Raw genomic sequence first — 21601 nt, 5'->3', positions numbered from 1 at the left:
TTCTACAGGGAGAGTGCCTTCAGATTCTTCTTCAGAGGTTTCTTCGGGGCTTGATTGGAGGCCCTGGGTCATGGGCTCTGTCGGCTGTTTGGCAGATGTGCCTGCGAAAACAAGGGGAGATAATTAGTGCATGGCAGTGGCCTGTGAAAGAGGACACATCACTCATGGCATGGTTGTCTGATGGATGTTGCACTGCTGGATCCTCACTTGGTGGAGCAGCACTGACCTCACCATCAGCAATGGACAGGTCCCGGTCATCACTGGCTAACTGGATGGCTCTGTTTTCTGTCAGAACTTTAGTGGGGAGGTCATGTTGGAGTTGTATAGACCCTTGGTGAGGCCACAGCTGGAGTACTGTGTGCAGTTCTGGTCACCATATTATAGGAAGGATGTGATTGCACTGGAGGGGGTGCAGAGGAGATTCACCAGGATGTTGCCTGGGATGAAACATTTGAATTATGAAAAGACGATGGATAGACTTGGGTGGAGCAGAGAAAACTGAGGGGCGACCTGATTGAGGTGTACAAGATTATGAGAGGCATGGATAGGGTGGATAGGGAGCAGCTGTTCCCCTTAGTTGAAGGGTCAGTCACGAGGGGACACAGGTTCAAGGTGAAGGGCAGGAGGTTTAGGGGGGATGTGAGGAAAAACTTTTTTCCCCGGAGGGTGGTGACAGCCTGGAATGCGCTGCCTGGGAGGGCGGTGGAGGGGGTTGCCTCACATCCTTTAAAAAGTACCTGAATGAGCACTTGGCACATCATACCATTCAAGGCTATGGGCAAAGTGCTGGTAAATGGGATTAGGTAGGTAGGTCAGGTGTTTCTCATGTGTCGGTGCAGACTCGATGGGCTGAAGGGCCTCTTCTGCACTGTGTGATTCTGTGAACTTTGATCTCCGGCATCCCTCCAAGTGCCTGCGACCTTTCCAATTCTGTTGTGTGCCAGTTTGTCCTGCATGGATAAAGATGGGGAGCGTGTATCAGGACACCTGCCGGGCCAGATGATAAGTTTGCCTGGCCTGTGTGGGTGCTGAGTTGTCCCGTACTCGGGATAAGGACAATGACGGTGTGTGTGAAAGAGTGAACAGTGATGTCCCTTGCAATGGCAGTGAGTGAGGGACCTGTGGATGTGTGATGGGCTTGTGAGTGTGTGAGTTGGGAGTGATGAAAGGAGTGACTTATCCTAGCAGAACGGAGGCGATCACTCATCCTTTTGCGGCACTGGGTGGCTGTCCTCCTCTGCAAAGCATTTGCACTGACAACCGCTGCCCATCCTCCCAAGCCGGGTTGGTGACTTTGCTGCTCATCCTGTGGCCAGAGTGGGAGTAGAGCACGTCCGGCGGGCCTCCAAGGCATCCAGCATTCACTTGAGGGACCATTCGTTGATTTGTCTTTTCTCCTTTGCTGGCCATGTCTCCCAAGCAGCGTTGGTGAGTTGGTGGAGTTGAGCACTTTGCTAGCAGCTGCCTGTTAAAGATAGCGGCAGACAGCAGGGTGATGGTGGGCAGGCAAATGAGAGCCCACTCGCCATGCAAACAGCGTATTTCGCGGAGTTACTAAATAATGAGGCTAGCTCAGGACACTACGGCATGAAAACCCGTTATTTTCGTTGGCAAGTTGGACTCCATTTTACATGCCGCTACCGCACCTAGTGCAATTCTGGGAAAATTCCACCCAACACTTTGAATCTGTATGACTCTTCTTCAGAGTTGAAGGGAGGTCCTCTCTTTCGCTCTGAAGAGTCATACAGACTCTCTCCATTGTTTCTCTCTCCATTGGTGCAGCCAAACTTGCTGAGCTTTTCCAGCATTTCCCGCAAATACTTCTCGGCCACTTCAAATAAGTGGAATTGTAAAAGTGCTGTGAGATTAATGCAAATTGGCTCATTTCTGGGCTCTAATATCTAGCAGCCACATGATCTGGCTGGAATGCTACTTTCCAGTTACCTGATGATAAAGAGATAGAATACAAACCCTACCAAAGTATCAGTGATACCCGAGAGGAGTGCATTGGAGGAGAAGGGGGGAAAAGAGGAAGGAAGGGTTAAACAGAGGGGTGAAAGAGGAAGGGGAGAGGAAGTGGGAAAGAGGATAGGGAGAAGGAAAGCAGGAGAGAGAAAGGAGAGACAGGGAGGGGGAGAAGGGGAAAAGAGATTCCTCTGGTCACTGTGTGTTAACCACAGCTTGAGCACCACAGTAAATCTCCATGAAGGGACCAACTGCATTATAGCCAAATTTGCTGATGATACAAAGATAAATAGGAAAGCTAATTGTTAGGAGGATACAAGTGGATAGAGATAGGTTAAGTGAGTGGGCAAAAAAATGGCAGATGGTGTACAATGTGGGAGAATGTGAGGTTGTCCACTTTGGCAGGAAGAATAGAGAAGCAGAATATTATTCAAATGGAGAGGGACTGCAGAATGCTGTGGTACAGAGGGACCTGAGTGCCTTTGTACGTGAATCACAAAAAGTCACCATGCAGATACAGCAAGTAATTAAGACGACAAACTGCATAATGGCCTTTATTGCAAGGTGGATAGAGTATAAAAATAAGAAAATCTTGCTACAACTGTAGAGGGCATTAATGAGACCACACCTAGAGTTCTGAGTGCAGTTTTTGTTAGTGTCTTGTCAAATTACATTGTTAAGGTTTATTAATTAACAGGTGATGGGTGTTAATTGAGCACATATAAAGATGTTGGATTGAATTGCTGAGACACTGGTTGGGTGGAAGGGAAGCTTTATGATTACATAAGTAAATAAGCTTTCTTAATAAAGAAAAGCTCTGTGTCTTGGTTTTCACTTCACCAACCAGCTTGGATCCTATCAACACTAGTAGCAGATGGTGGTTGGTGGCCTAAAGGTGAAGGTTGGAAACTAAGACTTCTTTTCAGACAGTTGGCTGTAATTCGAATTACTTTGGAGAAGAATGGATGAAACCAAGTGTAAAGTATTGGAATATGATTTTCTACTGTTGTTCTGTGAAGGTGAACCTTATAACCAATGGAAGAATGAAATGGCTATACGGACACAAGTTATTTCCTTAACAAAGAAAAAGCAAGGTATGGCTTTGGAACTTCTGCAAAGTATTTTTGGAACTTGAGGCTCATAAATGGGACTGTGGGGAAGGTTTAGATAATCTCTTAAAATTTATGGACAACATTCATAAGAAAGATGATCTACTAAATGCGTATGAGGCTTTGACAAATTTTGAAAGATGGACAGTTATTCCATAGAGTAAATCATGGAATTTAACAGATTTTATATAAGATTGTAGAAATTCTATTTGGAGATTCCTAATTTAGTGTTTGCTTTCAAATTGTTGGACTAAAATATTGAACATGGATAGGCTCCTGGTCTTAACTGGAGTTAGATTCTCAAAGATATATGCTTTTGGAACAGATGTCTGCAGCTTCAAAAAAAATCCTGGGAAACATTCATTTCCAGCCACTTGGATGACACAAGTGGGGCTTTCAGTGGTAACACAAGATGGAGGATTCAATACTCACAGCATTTTGAGATGGTTCAGATATGGGGAACACAAGTCAATATGAAAGGACTACAAACATAATGAGGATAGAGATCCTTTTGGTAGCTCTAACAGATGACAGGAATTGGGCAACTATAGCAGAAGAATGAACCCCAGGAACAGCTGAGGAGTGATCAACAGGTGTTTCAGATGTGACTCAAAATATCATTATGTGATGAATTGTCTGAAACAGGATAACAGTTTTTTTGAAATGATACATGACACGGAAGGTTCAGAAGGAGTAGTGGATAATACTGATCAGTCAGAAGGAATTGTACTGGTCACAAGAAGCCTTGGTGCATTAATGGGTGTCCTAGTTGTGGATTCATTGAATTACACTGTATTAGACAGTGGGTGCAAGTCCACAATATGTGGCATGGATTGGTTAATATGTTACCTTGATTCACTGCATTGTAAAGGCTGAAGTTAAGAAACATGAAAGTACTACTTGCTTGAGGTTCAAGCATGATAACTTGTTAAAGTCACTAAAGCATGGTGGTTCCATGTAATATAGCTAGGGTAAACAATTTTATCAGCACAGATATAATCTCCAGTGAAATACTCTTACTGTTGAATAAGTCATCTATGAAAAAGACGGAAATGAAATTAGATATGGAACATAATAAAGCAATTGTTTTTGGGAAATCTGTAGATTTACAGTTTACACAATCAGGACATTATTATATCCCTTGTCAAGACCTAACATCTCTAATCAAAATGTTAAATAATTCTAAATGACATCAGGGATAGGAGTTTAAAGGAAAAGAGGCAGATTGTTTTAAAACTACATCAGCAGTTTGCCCATCCATCTTGTCATAGGTTAAAAAACCTACCAAGGATGCAGGGGTAATGGATGGTGAATATACTAAACTTATAGAAGAGATTAGTGAAAAATGTGATTATATGTATAATAAAAAAAAAGGACACCATCGTGGCCTATTGTGAATCTCCCATTGGCAAGAGGCTTTAATGAAATTCTAGCAATGGACTTGAAGATATGGGATGAGGACAAAAATATTTTTCTCCTACACTTCATAGACATAGTAACTAGATTCAGTCTGATAACAGTAATATATAGTAAAGACAAAAGGTAACTGTGGACAATATAATGGAAAAACAGATGGGGACTGGACTGGGAACACCAGCTAAATTCCTAACAACGGAGAGGAATTTGCCAGTGACGAATTTAAAAGTACGTGTGAAAATATGAGCATTGTCATAATGAACACAGCAGTGGAATATCCCTCTAGTAATGAGGTTTGTGAGAGAAATCATGCAGTAATTGATGAGATGCTTCAAAAAATCTGGCCAGCCGAGTTATAAACTGACATCTGTCCTAGTGTGGGCAGTCCATGTGAAGAATTCACTTCAAATGGTTGGGGACTACAGTCCCTTTCAATTGGTTTATGGGAGAAACCCAAAGATATCTTCGGTGATGTGGGGTCATCTCCTGGCTTCGGAAGGGACGACAATTCGTTCAACTTTTTCTGAGCACTTGAATGGCCTGCATGCTGGGAGAAGGGCATCAATGCTGACATTTCAGAGAAAATTCATTGAGCCTTACAGCATCTCATTAGACTATCAGAAATAAATTTTAATCCAGGGAACATGAGTATATTACAAAAAAGGGCAGAAAGAGGGAAAGGGCCCGCGTAAGGTGAGAAGCAGTGATAGGAAAACAGTAATTTTACAACATGGCAATCAAAATGTTGGGATTGATTCCTTGAGGTTAATTGCTGTCAATGACTTACCAATTACATTGTTAAGCTTTCTAATGTCAATTACATTGTTAAAGGAAACAGGTGATGGGTATTTGAACACAAGTAGGGGATAGCTGGGACACTGGGGAGGTGATTAGTGTTAACACTGAACAAAGTCAATAAACCCTCTCCACAAGAAAAGGCTGTGTCTTTGTTTTGATTTCGTCAACTGATGTGAATCCAGTTAACATTGGTAGCAGACAAAGTTGTCTAAAGGTGAAGATTGGAAACTAATATATTTTCAGACAGAAGATTGTAATTGGAGTGATTTTGGAGAAGAATGCTGAAACCAAGTATCAAGGTATGTAAAGTAGCATGGATTTTCCACTGTTGTTCTGTGAAGCTGAATCTTATGACACAGAAGAATTAAATGGATATATGGACATGGGTTACGTCCTCACCAGAGGAAAAGCAAGGTATGGCCTTGATACTTTCACTTCCCAGCAGAAGCAGGATCAGGTACAAAGTATTTTTGAAGCTACAGGTTCCTCATTTGGACACTGAGCACTGTTTAAGATTAGGAGTCAGGCTTCAAGAGGCTTTTAAATAGGGTAAGACATTCAGCAGAATAAGTCAAGAGTGACCTTGAATCAACAATCTTTCTTAGAAAATGTAAATCGCATCCCAATAAATCAGGTCAGGCCCCCTCAAAGAGGATCTTGCATCCAAGGAAGAAACAAACAATTAAGAAGTTTGGTTGGACAGTCAAACTACTTATGCACGCAGATTAGACCTGATGCCTGTTATGACAACTGGAACTGAGTACTATGATAAAACTTTGTTTTGAGAATCTGGGGAGAAAGGAGCCAGAAAAAGCAATGAGACTTCAGGCAGAGAGGAGCTAGAAAAGGTGACAAGACTTTGGGAAAGAGGGAGCCAGGAAAAGCAGTGAGAGTTGGAGGAGAAAGGAGCCAGAGAGTAGCAAGAGCTCGGACAGAGCCAGGAAAAGTGGCGAGAATTCAGGGAGAGGGCAAGTGAGAAAAAGCAGCGAGACTTCAGGGAGAGAGGAGACCGAAAAAGCAGCAAGTCTCCAGGGAGAGAGCTAGCCTCTCCAGCTTCCCCAGTCCAAAACTGAAGTGTGACATCACAGGAAACTTGGAAGTTGGTTGGTGAGTACTGCTGCTTAGAGACAGAGGCACAGCAACTGGAAGATTAAAATGATAAAAATATTAAGTAATAAGGAACAAGTGAACAGCTGGTGAGAATTATCTTTTAGGTGAAGTAAGATTTATTACAACTCATAACGTGTCCTACTTACAAATAGGATTTATCAGAACTAGTAAGGTGTATTAGTATTGGTAAGGTTTCTTTTAAGCAGTAGTAAGATTAACTAATAAATAAAGGAATGGCAGGATGGATCCTGCCAGTAAGTCATTAGGAAAGTAATCAGCAAGTAATTAAAAAAGCTAATAGAATCCCCTCATTTATTGTGAGGGGAACTAAATAATACAAAAGTAGAAAGGTTATGCTTCAGTTGTACAGGGCATTGGTGAGACCACATCTGGAGAACTGTGTACAGTATTGGTCTCCTTATTAAGGAAAGATGTAAATGCTTTAGAAGCAGTTCAGAGAAGGTTTACTGAACTAATACCTGGATTGGGTGGGCTGTCTTATGAGAAGGTTAAAAAGGCTAGGCTTGTATCCACTGAAGTTTAGAGTAAGAGGTGACTTGATTGAAACATAAGATCCAGAGGAGGCGGAGGCTTGACAGGGTCAATGTGGTGAGGATGTTTCATCTTGTGGGAGAATCTAGTAGTAGGAGCCATTTAGTCACTGTCTCCCATTTAGGACAGATAAAGGAGAATTTTTTTTCTCTCGGAGGATTGAGTCTTTTGAACCCTCTACCTCAAGGTGGTGGAAACAGCGCCTGAATGTTTTTAAGGCAAAGGTAGATAGATCCTTGATATCAAAGAGATGAAAAGTTATCGGGGCTGGATGGGAACGTGAAGTTGAGTTCACAATCAGATCAGCCATGATCTCATTGAATGGTGGAACAGGCTTGACTGACCAACCCTGTTCCTAATTCATATGCTCAATCTCTAGAGTATACATTCTGTGCAATGTGGCAACTAGGATGCTTCCTATGTCATTAACTACCATTTGTGCAGGAAGTGTCATTGGTTGCAGCAGCTTGAGCTCCAAGTTTCCAAACTTGAGCAACAGCTGGCATCACTGCAATACATCCATGAGGCTGAGAGCTACATGGATAGCACATTTATAGATGTGGTCACTCCACAGCTTAAGGTTATGCAGGGAGAGAGGGAATGGATGGCCACCAGGCAGTCAAAGGAACAGGCAAGTAGTACTGGAGTCCCCCAAGTGCATCCCACTCTCCAACCAGTATTCAGTTCTGAATACTGATGAGTGATGGCTCTGGCTGCACTTGCCAGTTGAACCAAATCCATGGCACCATTGGGGGAGGGGCGGGCGGGCGGGCTCAGGTGGTACAAGGAAATCTAGAGCAATGGTGATAGGTGTATCTGTTGCTGCAGTCATTAATCCAGGATGGTTTGTTACCTTCCTGATGCCAAGGTCAAGAGTGTCACCAAGAGACTGCAGAACACCCTGGTGGTGGGGGAAGGGGGGGAGGGTAAACAACCAGTAACCGTGATCCACCTAGTACAAACGACATAGATAGAAAAAGGGATGTGATCTTGGAATCAGAATTTTGGGACCTAGTAGAAAATTAGCAAGCAGGACTTCAAATGTAGTAGTGTCTGGATTACTCCTAGTACCAGGTGCAAGAAATAGGAAGGTAAGACAGATGAAAGCATGGCTGGAAAGATGGTGCAGAGGGGAGCACTTTAGGTTCTTGGAACATTGGGACTGGCTCTGGGGAGATAGGACCTGGACATGCTAGACAGATTACACCTGAACAGAGCTAGGACTGAGTTCCTTGCTGGGAGTTTTGCTAGTGCTTTTGGGGAGGGTTTAAACTAACTTGGCAGTGGTGTGGGGAAACAGGAGAAAATATCAGGGATACCAAGGTGCACAAAATACTGCAGGAGACGGAGCACGAAAATAGAGAATAGAAAGTTAATAGGTGGGGTCAGAGTAAGGGAGAAAGTAATAGTCTAAATCATGGTTCGAATGCATGCATGTGAATGCACAGTGTGGCAAAAAAGATTGAGTTTTTTTTGACATGAGGAATTACAATGTTGTGACTATAGCAGAGATCTGGTTCAAAGAAGGGTTGGACTGGGTGTTAAATATGCCTGGGTACAAGGTGCTCAAGAAAGGAAGATAAAGGGAGTGGTGGTGGCAGTATTGATTAAGGAGAGCATTGCAGTGCTGGAGAAAGGGGATGTCCCAAAGGGGTCATGGAAAGAATTGATTTGTCTAGGCCTAAGGAACAAAAAATGTGCAATTAAAATGCTCAGTGTAGTGTAGTCTATAAGCCACCAGGTGGTGGGAAGGATGTAGAGGAACAAATCTGCAAGGAAATTAGAGGTGCAAAAATTAGTAGTGATAATGGGAGGCTTTTATTATCCAATATAGACTGGAATAATAGTTGTGTAAAGGACAGAGAGGGGTGAGAGTTCCTGAGTGTTTAGAAAAATTTCTACAGCAGTATGTGTCTAATGAGAAGGAGGCAATGCTATACCTGGTTCTTGGGAATTAGGTGGGCCTATTAGATCAAGTGACAGTGGGAGAACAGTTAGGGGACAGTGATCATTGTATCATAAGGTTTAGGATGATTATGAAAAAGAACAAAGAACAATCCAGAGTAAGAATAATCGATTGGGGGAAAGCCAACTTCAATGGGATAAGAACAAATTAGGCTGAATAAATTGGAGCCAAAGGTTGGCAGGAAAATGGCAGCTGCACAATGGACTAATTTCAAAGAATTGGTTTGGGCACATGCCCAAGGAACATTCCCTCAAAAGGGAAAGGTAGGGCAAACAAATCCAGAGACAAAGGAGGTAGAAATTAAGATAAAGAAGTAAGTGTGCTTACGACAGGTGTCAGGTAGAAAATACAAGTGAGAACCAGGCTGAATACAGAAGGGAGGTGAGGAAGAAAGTAAGGGAAGCGAAGTGGGAGTATGAAAAGAGGTTGGTAGCTAACATAAAAGGGAATCTGCAAGTCATCTATAGGTATATAAATAGTAAAAAGAGTAGGGCTGATTGGGGACTAAAAAAGGAAATTTACACATGGAGGCAGGGGGCATGGCTGATGTATTAAGAGTAACGTGATGTATTAAACGTGACGTAAAAGCATTGATCAGAGCAATGCTGTTGATGTGGTGTACATGTACTTCCAAAAGGCATTAGATAAAGTGCCACACAATAGATTTGAGAAAAGTTATAGCTCATGGAATCAAAGGGACAGTAGCAACATGGATATAAAATTGGCTGAGTGACAAGAAATGGAGACTAATGGTTACTGGATGTTGTACAGTCTGGAGGAAGGTTTGTAGTGGACTTTAACCAGAGTTGGTATTGGTACCTTTGCTTTTCCTGACATACATTAACAATCAAGATCTTGGTGTACATGCAACAATTTCAATTTGCGGATGATACAAAACTTGGAAGTGTTGTAGACTGGAGGAGGACAGTGTAAGACTTTAGAAGGACATAGCCAAGTTGGTGGAATGGGTGAATAGGTGTTAGATGAAGTTCAATGTGGAGAAATGTGAGGTGATACATTTTGATATGAAGAGACAGTATAAAATAAAGGGTACTACTCTAAAGGGAGTACAGGAGCAGAGGGACCTGGATGTGTATGTGCATAAGTCATTAAAGGTGGCAGGACAGGTTGAGAGCAGTTAATAAAGCATACTGTATCCTAGGCTTTATTAATAGGGGCATACAGTACAAGAGCAAGGAGGTTATGTTGAACTTGTATAAGTCACTAGTTAGACCTCAGCTGGAGTACTGCATACAGTTCTGGGTGTCGCATTTAAGGAAGGATGTGAAGGCATTGAAGAGTGCAGAATAGGTTTCGAGAATGATTCCAGGGATGAGAAACTTAAGTTATGAGGATAGATTGGAGATATTGAGACTCTTTCCCTTGACAAAGAGATGGCTGAAAGACTTGATAGAAGCATTCAAAATCCTGAGGGGGCTGGATAGTAAATATGGGAAACTGTTCCCATTGGTGAAAGGATCAAGAACCAGAGGGCACCAATAAAGGTAATTGGCAGTTAAACTGCCAGTCACTATCAACTGGTGCATTCTCCTCTACCAATCAGAGTCCACTTGCCAACCAATCAGCACTCTTTTCATACATTATATGTTGTTTCTCCTGACATTGGTATTTTCTTGCAAATTGTCCTGATGAGGGCAAAAGATGAAAAGCTTTGTCAAAAGTCTTTCTCAATAATACTTTGTAATTATTTATGCATCCTAAAGAAAAAAAGGTTTTGCCTAAAGAAAGGGGAATGTGGGATCTGTTAATGGCTGGCTGTGCTATAATGAGACAGGGAAGATGAAATACACATTATATATAAATCTTTTTTGTTTCTTTTCAATTAGCTTTATTTGAAATATTGTTTTTGTTTTTAAAAGGTTTAATTTAAAGAATAGAGAAGAATCTGTTAGTGTCTTGTCAAATTACATAGTTAAAGTTTCTTAATTACATTAAAAGAAACAGGTGATAGGTATTAATTGAGCACATATCAATAGGAGAGAGCTGGGACACCTGGGTGGTGTGGGAGGAGAGCTGTGAGTTTACACAAGTTAAACTTTCTCAATAAAGAAAAGCTGTGTCCTAGTTTCTGCTTCATGAACCGGCTTGGATCCAATTAACAGTTTTGGCCAGCTTACTAAAGGAGGCACATCCTTGAACTACATCCAATACAAGTAAAATTCATAGGCTGATTTCATAGGATGGTGAGGTTGGCCTTTGAGAAGGGTTCATCAGATGGGCCTATACTCAATGCAGTTGAGAAGAATGAGAAGTGATCTTATTGAAATATAAGATTCTGAGGGATTAACAAGGTAGATGCCAAGATAATGTTTCTCCTCATGGGGGAATCTAGAACTAGGAGACATAGTTTCAAAATAAGGAAGAATTTCTTCTGAGGGTCATATTGTTTAGAATTCTCTTCCCCCCAGCAAGCAGTGGAGGCTAGGTTATCGAATATATTCGAGACTGACTTAGACAGACTTTTGATTGACAAGAGATTTAGGGGTTATGGTGAACAGGCAGGAAAATGAAGTTAAGACCACATCAGATAAGCCATGAATTTATTGACTGGTACAGCAAGCTCAAGGGGCTGATGGTCTACTCTTCCTATTTATGTTCTTAATTGGCATGAAATCTCACAGAACAGATAGGCCATTTAAACAGACCACCTTGGCAAATGGAATACCCTGAGGTCGCAACTGATCCAAGTCTGGGAGTGGCGGGCCCACCTCTATCCCGCACGCGCCACTGCCCCCCATCCTTCAAAGCAGAAATAGGGTCTGACAGTACTTTTTCTTAGTGATCTGGGAAGTAAAAATCTAACCCCTAATTTTTAAATATTCTAATTAAGTTTGCAGAAATGTAAAGTGTGAAACTCACCTTGTCATACCATCCAGTAATGAGATCTAAATTGTCAACGAAGTTTCTGAAAGTTTTCTTCATTGAAAAGACATCAACTCCACTCTCTGGGATATCTTTCCTTTCTTGAATGTTCATATAATGAACTTCTCGAAGAACTGCAACCAACTAGATAAGACAAAGTATGAAACCGTCATAAACAACATCTAAAAGATATAACAATAGCATTTTTGAGTTAAAGATATGGAGGAAAATCTGGAAGTTCATCAAATAATCAATATGGATTATTTTCGGTGTACTACAGGCTTTATTGCTTTTTGTGCTTTCCTTTCTAATCAGATTATTTATGATTCCAACCCAAGATGACATGGTGAGGTGTCACAACAGCATGCCCAACATTGCAAAACAATGAATTATAAATGTAAACCACATAATCCATTTAAGTGTGGGAAAACACATTTAATCACCAATTTAAAAAAAATAGCATAAAAATGTGGCACGTTACATTACCAAATGTTCTTACAAAGCTTTATCTTCTGACAAAGACACAAATAAATTATAAATCAGTAAGAAGTTTCAGAGACCAAGGCTAAAAGCATATATTACAGCCTCACTTGTACTGCTGCAATTCATCAGTATTCTCATGTTCTTCCTTTGTTATGTAATATATTCTGGCCAAGAGGGCTAGCACACCATCTGGTCCCAGGTTTCTGCCAATGCTACTATTCATTCTGGTATAAAAACAAGTGAGTGAGTGGTCCAATGCCCCTGCACATCCCTCCATTTAGTGCCTGTTCCTGACAAGCAGCTTTTAATACGTGAGTAATCAGAGATGAGAAGCATAATTTTGCTATCTTGAGGCAGAGTACGAAATTTGCATTAGTTGGATGGTATTAGTTTCAAAAATAGGGTAAATCGACTTCTGCCTGATGAGCATAGATGCTCTGGTTGCTGCTACTTTTACATGGATCTAACACTTATCTACAAAGGATTGATATCCATTTTAGGAAAATAGTGGTGTGCATACCTTGCCCAGTTTTACTGGCAATACAACTGAGGAGAGCCCAAAAAGATAAGTTTAAAATTATTTTTCTTGGGCCAGTCAGTTGTATGCCTCTGCACTCTCCACTTCCACAATTGGCCCCACACCTACCCTACTGTTGACTGGGTCAGTATCCAGGCTGAGAAAATATTGTGCAGCATGAAGCCATCTTGGGTGGGTAATTTGCTGGTTCAAAATAATGCCTGGGCTTCAAAATAGCTTCTGTCTCTTTGCTTTGTTGGAATGGGAAAGTGGTCGGCATGCTATGCGATTCAGCTGCCAAACATTAAAATCTAAGTTCAGAAGTTACAAGTGCACTGCAACACCACATCATCCAAACATCTATAAACAATTTATGACACATTTGAGCCTAGAAATCCTAATTCTTAGGCTTAAAATCCTAATTCTTAAGCCTAAATCATCACAATTATCAAACAAACAAATTAAACATTAATGTGGATGTATTTCTGGAATCTTGATTACATTGTGATTGCCAGCTTGGCTTAGGTTTTCCTTTCAAAAAAAAAGCACGGCTTTACACATTTAAATGAAACAGGCACATGGCTAAGTGATCTCTCAAGAACTCCCTGCATTAATACACATTTACTACTCCCACAAATAACTGATATGAAAAGATGGTATGCATGGTGCCTCACAGACAAAAAGAGTTCAGAAAGGTGAACGGTCAAACAGAAATGCGATTTCTATAACACATTTTCCACAATGAAATTGCAGTTTCCAGACACTTAGAAACTTGCTGAAAACTTAAAGGGAGTTGTGCACCATGAAATAATGGTTTTCCCTCTGGAGATTCCATTGCTCCTATGCATTGAAGATGATGAGGTAACTATGAAGGAAAGAGATAAGGTAGGCCCACACACATTGATCTGGGTTTTACATCCAGATTTTGGGGCACAAGAGTGGCATAGTCACACATTGCATCATGGAACAGACCCTAGGTATTTTAACTCCCAGGCCTCATGAAATCTCATTGTTCACTATTGCACTCTGTTGCCACCACCCTCCCCCCCACCACCCCCAATGACTTACAGCATGCAAGTTTCAGCAATTCAGCCAAAGGCATACTTAATGTGGGAATGTGCCTTTTTAAATGAGACTGCATTCCCTTCTGCAAAATCTTACTTTGGAGTGATGGAAAAAGTGTTTCAGCATGAGTCACAGGCAAGACTCAGATTCTCCTAAGCCTTCTTTGATGACCTGCTAGAAGAGGTCAGAGTGAGGAAGGGAGTTCTCTTTCCAGACAGTTTTGCAGGATCCTGATTCACATCTCCCAACTCACATCAAATCGCTGACAATGTGGATACCAGAAGATTTGGACTATGGTTTCACCCTCAAAGCCTCTTAAAAATATTCATCTGATTTTCATAGTTCTATACTTACCTTTAATTATAAAATATTATCATGAAGGAATTATACTTATTCTTGTAACCATTTAAAATAGCAAACCTTGATAGCAGGTATTAAGGCACTTATTTAAAAAATAACATTTTTAAACAATTTGCATTATGGCACCGTTTTCTTAAAGAAGTTATCATTTTACATTTTTATGCCTATTAGTTAAAAAAAAGGTTCTAACCTTTTTGCTAAAGCTGACGCTAATGAGGTTCGTGCTTGTATTACGAAGTATAAGTGGTTGATTTAAGTTAAATTGGCAGTCTTCATCCACCTTCACCACCCACGCTGCGTACACTTGCTCTGAGAATTCCTGAAGTAATGATTTCATCTCCTTGTATTTATTTGAAACAAGTTTAGCCTCATCATCAGATGTATAACTGTTCCAAAGGAAACGGAAATTAATGCGAAATGTAAATTCGAGCATTACTAAAGGTGGTCTTAACAGTTTTCAGTCTCATTTTAAACGTATGAAGAAAGTTTGTATGTTGTAATAAAATCCTAAGCGATGCCAAAGCCATTTTCCAGTGAAGAATCAGACACGCCTAGTGGGATGAGAAGGGCATTAAAAAGAAATACAGTAATGTTTCTATTATCCAGCATGCACGAGGAATGAGTGCTGCCAATTAATCAAAAATGTAGGTTACCTAAGAGCTCCACATTTTCAACCACTCAGAAAGCTCTTGGATAATCTCATGGTGGTACAGGTATTGAGGTCTGGTGAGAGGCATAAGAGCGTGCGAATCTAGTGAGTGGCGCCGAGAGAACATGACTCTGCAGAACAGTGGGAAGCTGAGACCGGAGCGAGGGCAGACCAATAACTGCCATGAGTTTGATCAGTTTTAGCAGTTGTGAGAGTGGGACTGACAGGGAGAAAGGGGACATTGGATGATTATCTAAATAGAAATAATGTGCAGGGTTACGGGAAAAAGGCAGGAGATAGGCGCTAAGTTAAAATGCTCAGAGCCAGTGCAGACAGGATGGGCTGGATGGTCTCCTTCTACACCGTAGTGATTCTGTGAAGTGTTAGCGTCAGCTTCTGAGGGATAAGAGACATCTCTAATCAAATAACAGACACAACAAATTCTGCTTTGTAGAGAATTCCTGTTGGTAGCATGCCAGATAACACAATTTACAAAATCATAAAATCACTCAGCACAGAGGGATGGTCATTCAGTTTATGATGCATATGCCAACTTTTTGGCAGAGCTACCCAATTAGTGCCATTCCCCCATAGCACTGTATTTTTTTTCCTTGAAGGAATTATTTGAATTCCCTTTTAAAAGTTACTACTGAATCTGCTTCCATCCCATTGTCAGGTAGTGCATTTCAGATCACATCTCATTGTGTAAAAGCAGTAGCCTCATTCTGTCACTGGTTCTTTTACCAACCATCTTAAATCTGTGTCCTTTGGCTACCGAAACTTCTGCAACTTCTGATTTACGCCATCAAAACCTTTGGGCAGAAAGGGACGCATGGACATCAGACTACGCCTGAATGTGACTTGGATTGAGTAAGGAATTTGTTCAGGTGGGAAATTTGTTGCACCGGGGGGGAAAAGCTGCTCCATGTTCTACTTTTTATTAGCCTCCAGTGGCTAGTGAGTATGCTTCCTTGTGTCCAATTTGGGTGAGTGCAACTTTGTTTTTTTTTCATGTCTCCATTTTTAATCCAAGTTGACAAGCAGAACAGACAAGCGGTTAAACAGCAAGTGCCCATTTGCAATAAGGATACATGAGGCCTAGGAATGAGCAGTTGCTTGTTCCATGTAATTTGTCCTTCGCACGGCAGAGGAGCAGGTGGGTTTTGTGGCAGTGACACCTTCCATTCTGCACCTGGCACTGGAAGGATGTGCCAACTTGCCGCCTTTGACACCCAGCCCTCATATTACACTGCATTGGTGACAAACGCATCCGAAATTGCTCATTTCAGTCTCAATGCAGCTGGTGTGAGCATCGTTGTGCTGCAAAAAGCAGGCGTGACAGGCATCCTGGACTGAAACCTGGAGAGCTTGAAACTTTCTGTTACTCTAGCTGTGTAAATTATTAAGTAGTTGATTTAATTAAGTAAATAAGGTTGGACAGAAACGGCAGGGCTGATGGTCTGCTGTGACTGCAGCATATGGGAATCTGTGGAATGCACCGTACTCCCAATCATATCTGCAGAAAGTGCCTGCAGCTTAGGCAATTTCAGCTCTGAGTTGCTGATCTGGAGTCTGAGCTGTGGACGTGTGGCACATCAGAGAGGGGGAGAGTTACCTGGACACTTTGTTCCAGGAGGCAGTCATTCAGCTTAGGTTAGGCAGAACCTTAAGGGCAGAATGTTGCCGTCGGCTTCTGGGGTGGGCCAGGCACGCAGGCGCATAACATCTTGCACAATGATGTCGGGCACGCGTGCCGGCGTCATCACACGCCATGTCAGTATTTCGTTCGGCGGGCACACGCTGGAGGTAGCTGTGCACCCACTGAACTGTCAACGGCCTATTAAAGCCATTAAAAAAGCAATTAACCTTGTTAAGAATGCTACCCGTCCAACCTTCAGGTTGGCAAACAGGCAAAGAGCCTAAACAGCCTTCACGTTTTTCAGGAAACCTCATTCATGGATGGGGTGAGGTTTCCTGAGGGTTTTATTTAATTATTTTATAAATTTTGCAAACTTCACAAATATGCCCCAGCTCATGTGACACTCTCACATGAGGGGAATGTTTAAATAATTTTTTACTATTCAAAAGTTTTATTAGCCATTTAATCTCCCTGAGGCAGCTCCGTGCCTCAGGGAGTTTGCTGCGTTCTTCCGCACACATGCATGAAAGAGCACAGGCCCCGACTCTCCCTCCTTCCCCCGCCTGCACAGGTAGTGTTGAGCGCTACTGGCCACACGTTATGCAAGGCGGGCCTTAATTGGCCCACCCACGTAAAATGGCGGCACGTAGCCGATCACGGGCAGTGATCGGCTCTGCACTGCCCCAACCCGCTCCCAACCGCCAAAGGAAAAATTCTCCCCTAAGAGTAGATCAGGGACAGGAGAATGAGACTGCAAGTCAGGCAAGTAAGGCACGTAGTGATGGAGGAGCTTCAGCCCGACTTTGTCCGACAGATACAAGATGCTTGCTATTGTGTGAATAAGAAGGGCTGCAAGGTGGATGAGTGGAATGACCATGGCACCATGGTGAAGGATGCCAATCAGTAGGGGGAGTGAAGAGGAATGTGGTAGTAATGGATACAGTATAGCCAGTGGGATGGATACTGTTCCTTACAATCGAGAAGGTGAGTCCAGACAGCTGCATACCCTGCCTGATGCCAGGGTTTGGGATATCTGCTCAGGGCTGGAGAGAAGCTTGCAGTGGGAGGGGGGATGATTCAGTGGTCGTGGTCCATGTAGGTACCAACAATGTAGGTAGAAGAAGGAAAGAGGTTTTGCATAGAGTATGAGGAGCTAGGCATGAAATTAAAAAGCAGAATCCTAAAGGTAATAATCTCTGGATTATTACCTGAGCCATGCGCAAATTGGTGCAGGGTAAATAAGATTAGAGATGAATGCATGGCTCAAAGATTAGTGTGGGAGAAATGGGTTTTGATTCATGGGGCATGGCACCAATACTAGGGAAAACGGGAGCTGTACCATTGGGACGGTCTACATTTGAACCATGCTGGGGCCAGTGTTCTAGCAAGTTGTATAACTATGGAAGTAGAGAGGGCTTAAATTAACTAGAAGGGGGAGGATCTTGTAGGGGAACACTGAATAAATTAAAGGGAAATGACAAGACAATCTTCAAGGTAACAATAAAGGTAATGACAATCAGAGTATGACAGGAAGGGACAGAGATTTCAAACTTAAGAGTGTGCCAGCAGATAGGGCCAGAGTTTACAAAAACAGTAAAAAAAAACTAATTAAGGGCTCTGTCTGAATGCTCACAGCGTTCATAATAAAGCCGATGAACTATCAGCTCAAATAGAAATTCATATGTATGACTGAAAGCCATTACAGAGACATGGCTACAAGGAAACCAAAGTTGGGGCCTGAATGTCCAAGGGTGTGTGACAATCAAGGTGGACAGGAAGATGGGAAAAGGTGGTGGGGTAGCTCTGTTAATTAAAGAGAGCATTAGTACTGTATGAAAAATTACCTTAGTTCAAAAGATCATGTTGTAGAATCAGTTTGGATGGAACTAAGGCCTGGATTTTACATTCTGAGGTCCACCGTGTGCCCGACCCGAATGCACGTGAAATTGCGCGAGATGACATTGCGCATGCGAGCAATATTGAAGTTGGTGGGCGCACGTGGGAATCGGAGCTGTGCCTGCCGACAATTAAAGGGCCAATTAAGGCCATTAAAAAGCCAATTGTACTTGATTTTATGTTGCCAGTGCAATTTCGCACTCGTCACACAGGCAAAACGGGTTGCAACGAATTGTCATCCAAGGGCAGGAAAAAAGGGTTTGGAGCATTGACATTGTGAGTATTGAGGAGTTTAGGAGATAGTTTGCTGGTTGCTTTGTGGAACTTGACAGCTTTTCTCTGTCTTCAGCTTCAGTCTATGCTTTGCTAGCCTTCGTTTCTGGATTCACAGGGGTCTCCAAGGCCCCTGGAGGATTTATACCACATGTACCTTTCCAGTTACCACACAGCCTTCTGTTTCTCTGGTAATGGGGATTGTGTACTCCACTGGTAGCATCTCCTCTGAGGAGTAGGAGAGGAGGCCAGGTGTCCATAAACAGCATCCAAGGGAGCAACCTGTGGGAGGAGAGGCACAGGAACAGGGGACGCAGGGCCAGCAGGTAGTCCAAGACAGAAGGGGCTGCAGAAGACGCCACCATCCTGCTGCCAGAAGTACAGGCAGCGATGCAGCTAGTTCAGCATGTCAGAGGTACAGTGCCAAAGGAGGGTCCACCTCTCCAGGGAGACTGTGACCTCCATGACAGATGATTGGACTGAGGATCATGTCCAACTGTGTGGGTGGCCACCCCATGCCGGTGGCTCTGAAGGTCACAGTGACCCTCAACTTCTACAACTCCGGCTCTGCCCAGGGGTCAGTGGGGGGTTGTGTGTGGAGTGTCCCAATCAGCTGACCACATTCATATGAAACTGGTGACTGATGCTCTGCTCAGGCGAATCATGACATTTATTCATTTCCAGACAGACGAAGCCAGCTAGGTTGAGCAAGCCAGAAGCTTCACTGCGGTTGCTAGGTTCCCCCACATCCAGGGTGCTATCAACTGCACACAAGTGGCCACTAAGGTGCCAGGAGGTGAGCCGGGTGCCTTCGTCAACAGGAAGGGCTTCCACTCCATGAACGTCCAGATAGTTTGTGATCACAGGACACAGATTCTGCAAGTCTGTGCAAGATACCCTGGCAGCTCCCATGATGCCTATGTCCTCTGACAATCACAGGTGCCAAGGATGTTCGTGGCTCCAGCTCGACTGGATGGATGGCTGCTGGGTGACAAGGGTTATCCATTGAAAAGGCGGCTTATGACACCTCTCTGGCACCACCTGCAAGTTACCCTCCAAACCATGCACCATCCTGACTTGGAACTACATTGCAGTTCCTTCACTGTACCTGGGTCAAAATCCTGGAACTCCCTTCCTAATAGCACTGTGGATGCACCTACACCACATGGGCTGCAACAGTTCCATAATGCAGCTCACCACCACCTTCCCAAGGGCAATAAGGAATGGGCAATAAATGCTGGTCTAGCCAGCGATGCCCACATCCTGTGAAAGAATAAAGTAAAAAATACCCTCCTCCATGCCTTTCTAACCTCTAGACTTAATTATTCCAGAGCACTCTTGGCAGGGTTCCTGTGGCTTACCATCCAAAACTCTGCTCCTTGTCTCCTAACTTGCACCGTCCTATTCATCCATTACTCCAGTGCTTGCTGACCTACATTGACTCCCAGTCAAGCAACACCTGAAGTTTAAACTTTTCATCCATATTTTCAAGTCACTTCCTGGCCTTGCCCCTCCCTATCTCTGCTATCTCCTCCACTCCCACAATTCTGAGGTACCTGGGTGCACTTAATGCTGGCCTCTTGGCCATCCCCGATTTTAATTGCTCCATCTTTGGTGCCATGCCTTCAGTTACCTAGCCCTAAGCTCTGGAATTGCCTCCTTAAGCCTCCCTGCCTCTCTAATGCTACTTCCTCCTTTAAGACGCGCCTTCAGGCTTACCTATTTCGCCTCCAAGCTTTTGCCCTAATATCACCCTATGTGGGTTAGTGTCAAGTTGTGCTTTAGAACGCTCCTGTGCAGCGCCTAGGGACATTTTTTTGTGTTAAAAGATGTCATAAGTATATGTTGTTTTTGAAAGTTATTTTTGCTACTTTTTGCTACTTTGCACTTTTGAAGTTAGAACAAGTTTTATTTAATCTTTACTGTAGCTTCAAACCTTTTATCTCATGCCTTCTATGTTTATAGTCCAAGTCAAATATTTGCATCTATATAGATATATATATAAAAATCAACCCCAGCATTTTAAACACTTACGAATGATCAATGGATTTGAAACTCTTCATTGATGCTTCCATTCTTTCATTAACTTCCTGTGCCCACTTCAGTTCACCAGCTACATATGGCATATTCTTGTTGATGGTAGGAACACCATCCCTAGCTGCAGTTGCAATCAAGTGTGCATCAAACACTGACTTGATATTATCCAAATCACTATTAATCATATCAACTAGGATTGGGTATTTCTGAGAAACTTCTTCTTTTATCAATGGGCGCTTGATGAAAAATCCAAACATGTTCAACATCTGAAACAAGAGAAGCAAATTATAATATTGAAAATATAATAGTTATTCATTAAAAGTAGGCATTGTAATTAATGATCAAAAACTATATCAACAAATGTATTGCTGAAAAAAAGACTTGTTTTGTCAATGCTTTTCGTCATGCACTCATCAGGACAATTTGCAAGAAAATACCAGTGTCAGGGGAAACAACATATTTATACTGTATGAGAAGAGAGTGCTAATTGGTTGGCAAGTGGACTCTGAGTGGTAGATGCATTGCCATGGAGAATGCACCAGTCAATGGTGACTGACCGTTAACTGCCAAGCATTGTTTGAAATTTAAATCAGGCAACTTGACTCTGATTGGTCAAGACATTGTCCTGGGGAATGAACCAGCGAATGGTTATCACTTATTTTGTTTAGCTGAAACAGGTGCAATGTGTGTACATGCTCTTTTTATCTGCAAAGAACAGGGCCCTGTGTATTAATATATGTAGCTTCCAGTACGTGCAAACGTGCCATACTGCAAGCTGACTAACAATCTTAAGTGGCTCTTTTTATTGGAACAGCTGATTATCCATCTTGAAAGAAAGGCTTGCATTCGAAAGATCGAATCCCCTATGGGCAGCACTTCCTTA

At 42.5% G+C, this 21601-nt stretch overlaps 1 protein-coding gene across 1 annotated transcript in view; it reads right to left on the bottom strand.

Annotated features, from left to right (window-relative positions):
- Positions 1 to 21601, bottom strand: part of LOC121293673 (dynein heavy chain 17, axonemal-like) — a 729083-nt gene that overhangs the window by 608448 nt on the left and 99034 nt on the right. The window contains exons 11-13 of the mRNA XM_041216840.1: positions 20716 to 20984; positions 14415 to 14610; positions 11797 to 11943 (exon numbers count right to left, since the gene is read on the bottom strand). Of these exons, the coding sequence (XP_041072774.1) occupies positions 11797 to 11943; positions 14415 to 14610; positions 20716 to 20984 (612 nt within the window). The remainder of the gene's footprint in view (positions 1 to 11796; positions 11944 to 14414; positions 14611 to 20715; positions 20985 to 21601) is intronic.

Source organism: Carcharodon carcharias, chromosome 22, assembly GCF_017639515.1.
Source record: "Carcharodon carcharias isolate sCarCar2 chromosome 22, sCarCar2.pri, whole genome shotgun sequence".
In the NCBI taxonomy this organism is placed as follows: domain Eukaryota; kingdom Metazoa; phylum Chordata; class Chondrichthyes; order Lamniformes; family Lamnidae; genus Carcharodon; species Carcharodon carcharias.
The sequence above is the reverse complement of the archived record's forward strand: the minus strand, read 5'-3'. Positions and strand labels throughout refer to the sequence as shown.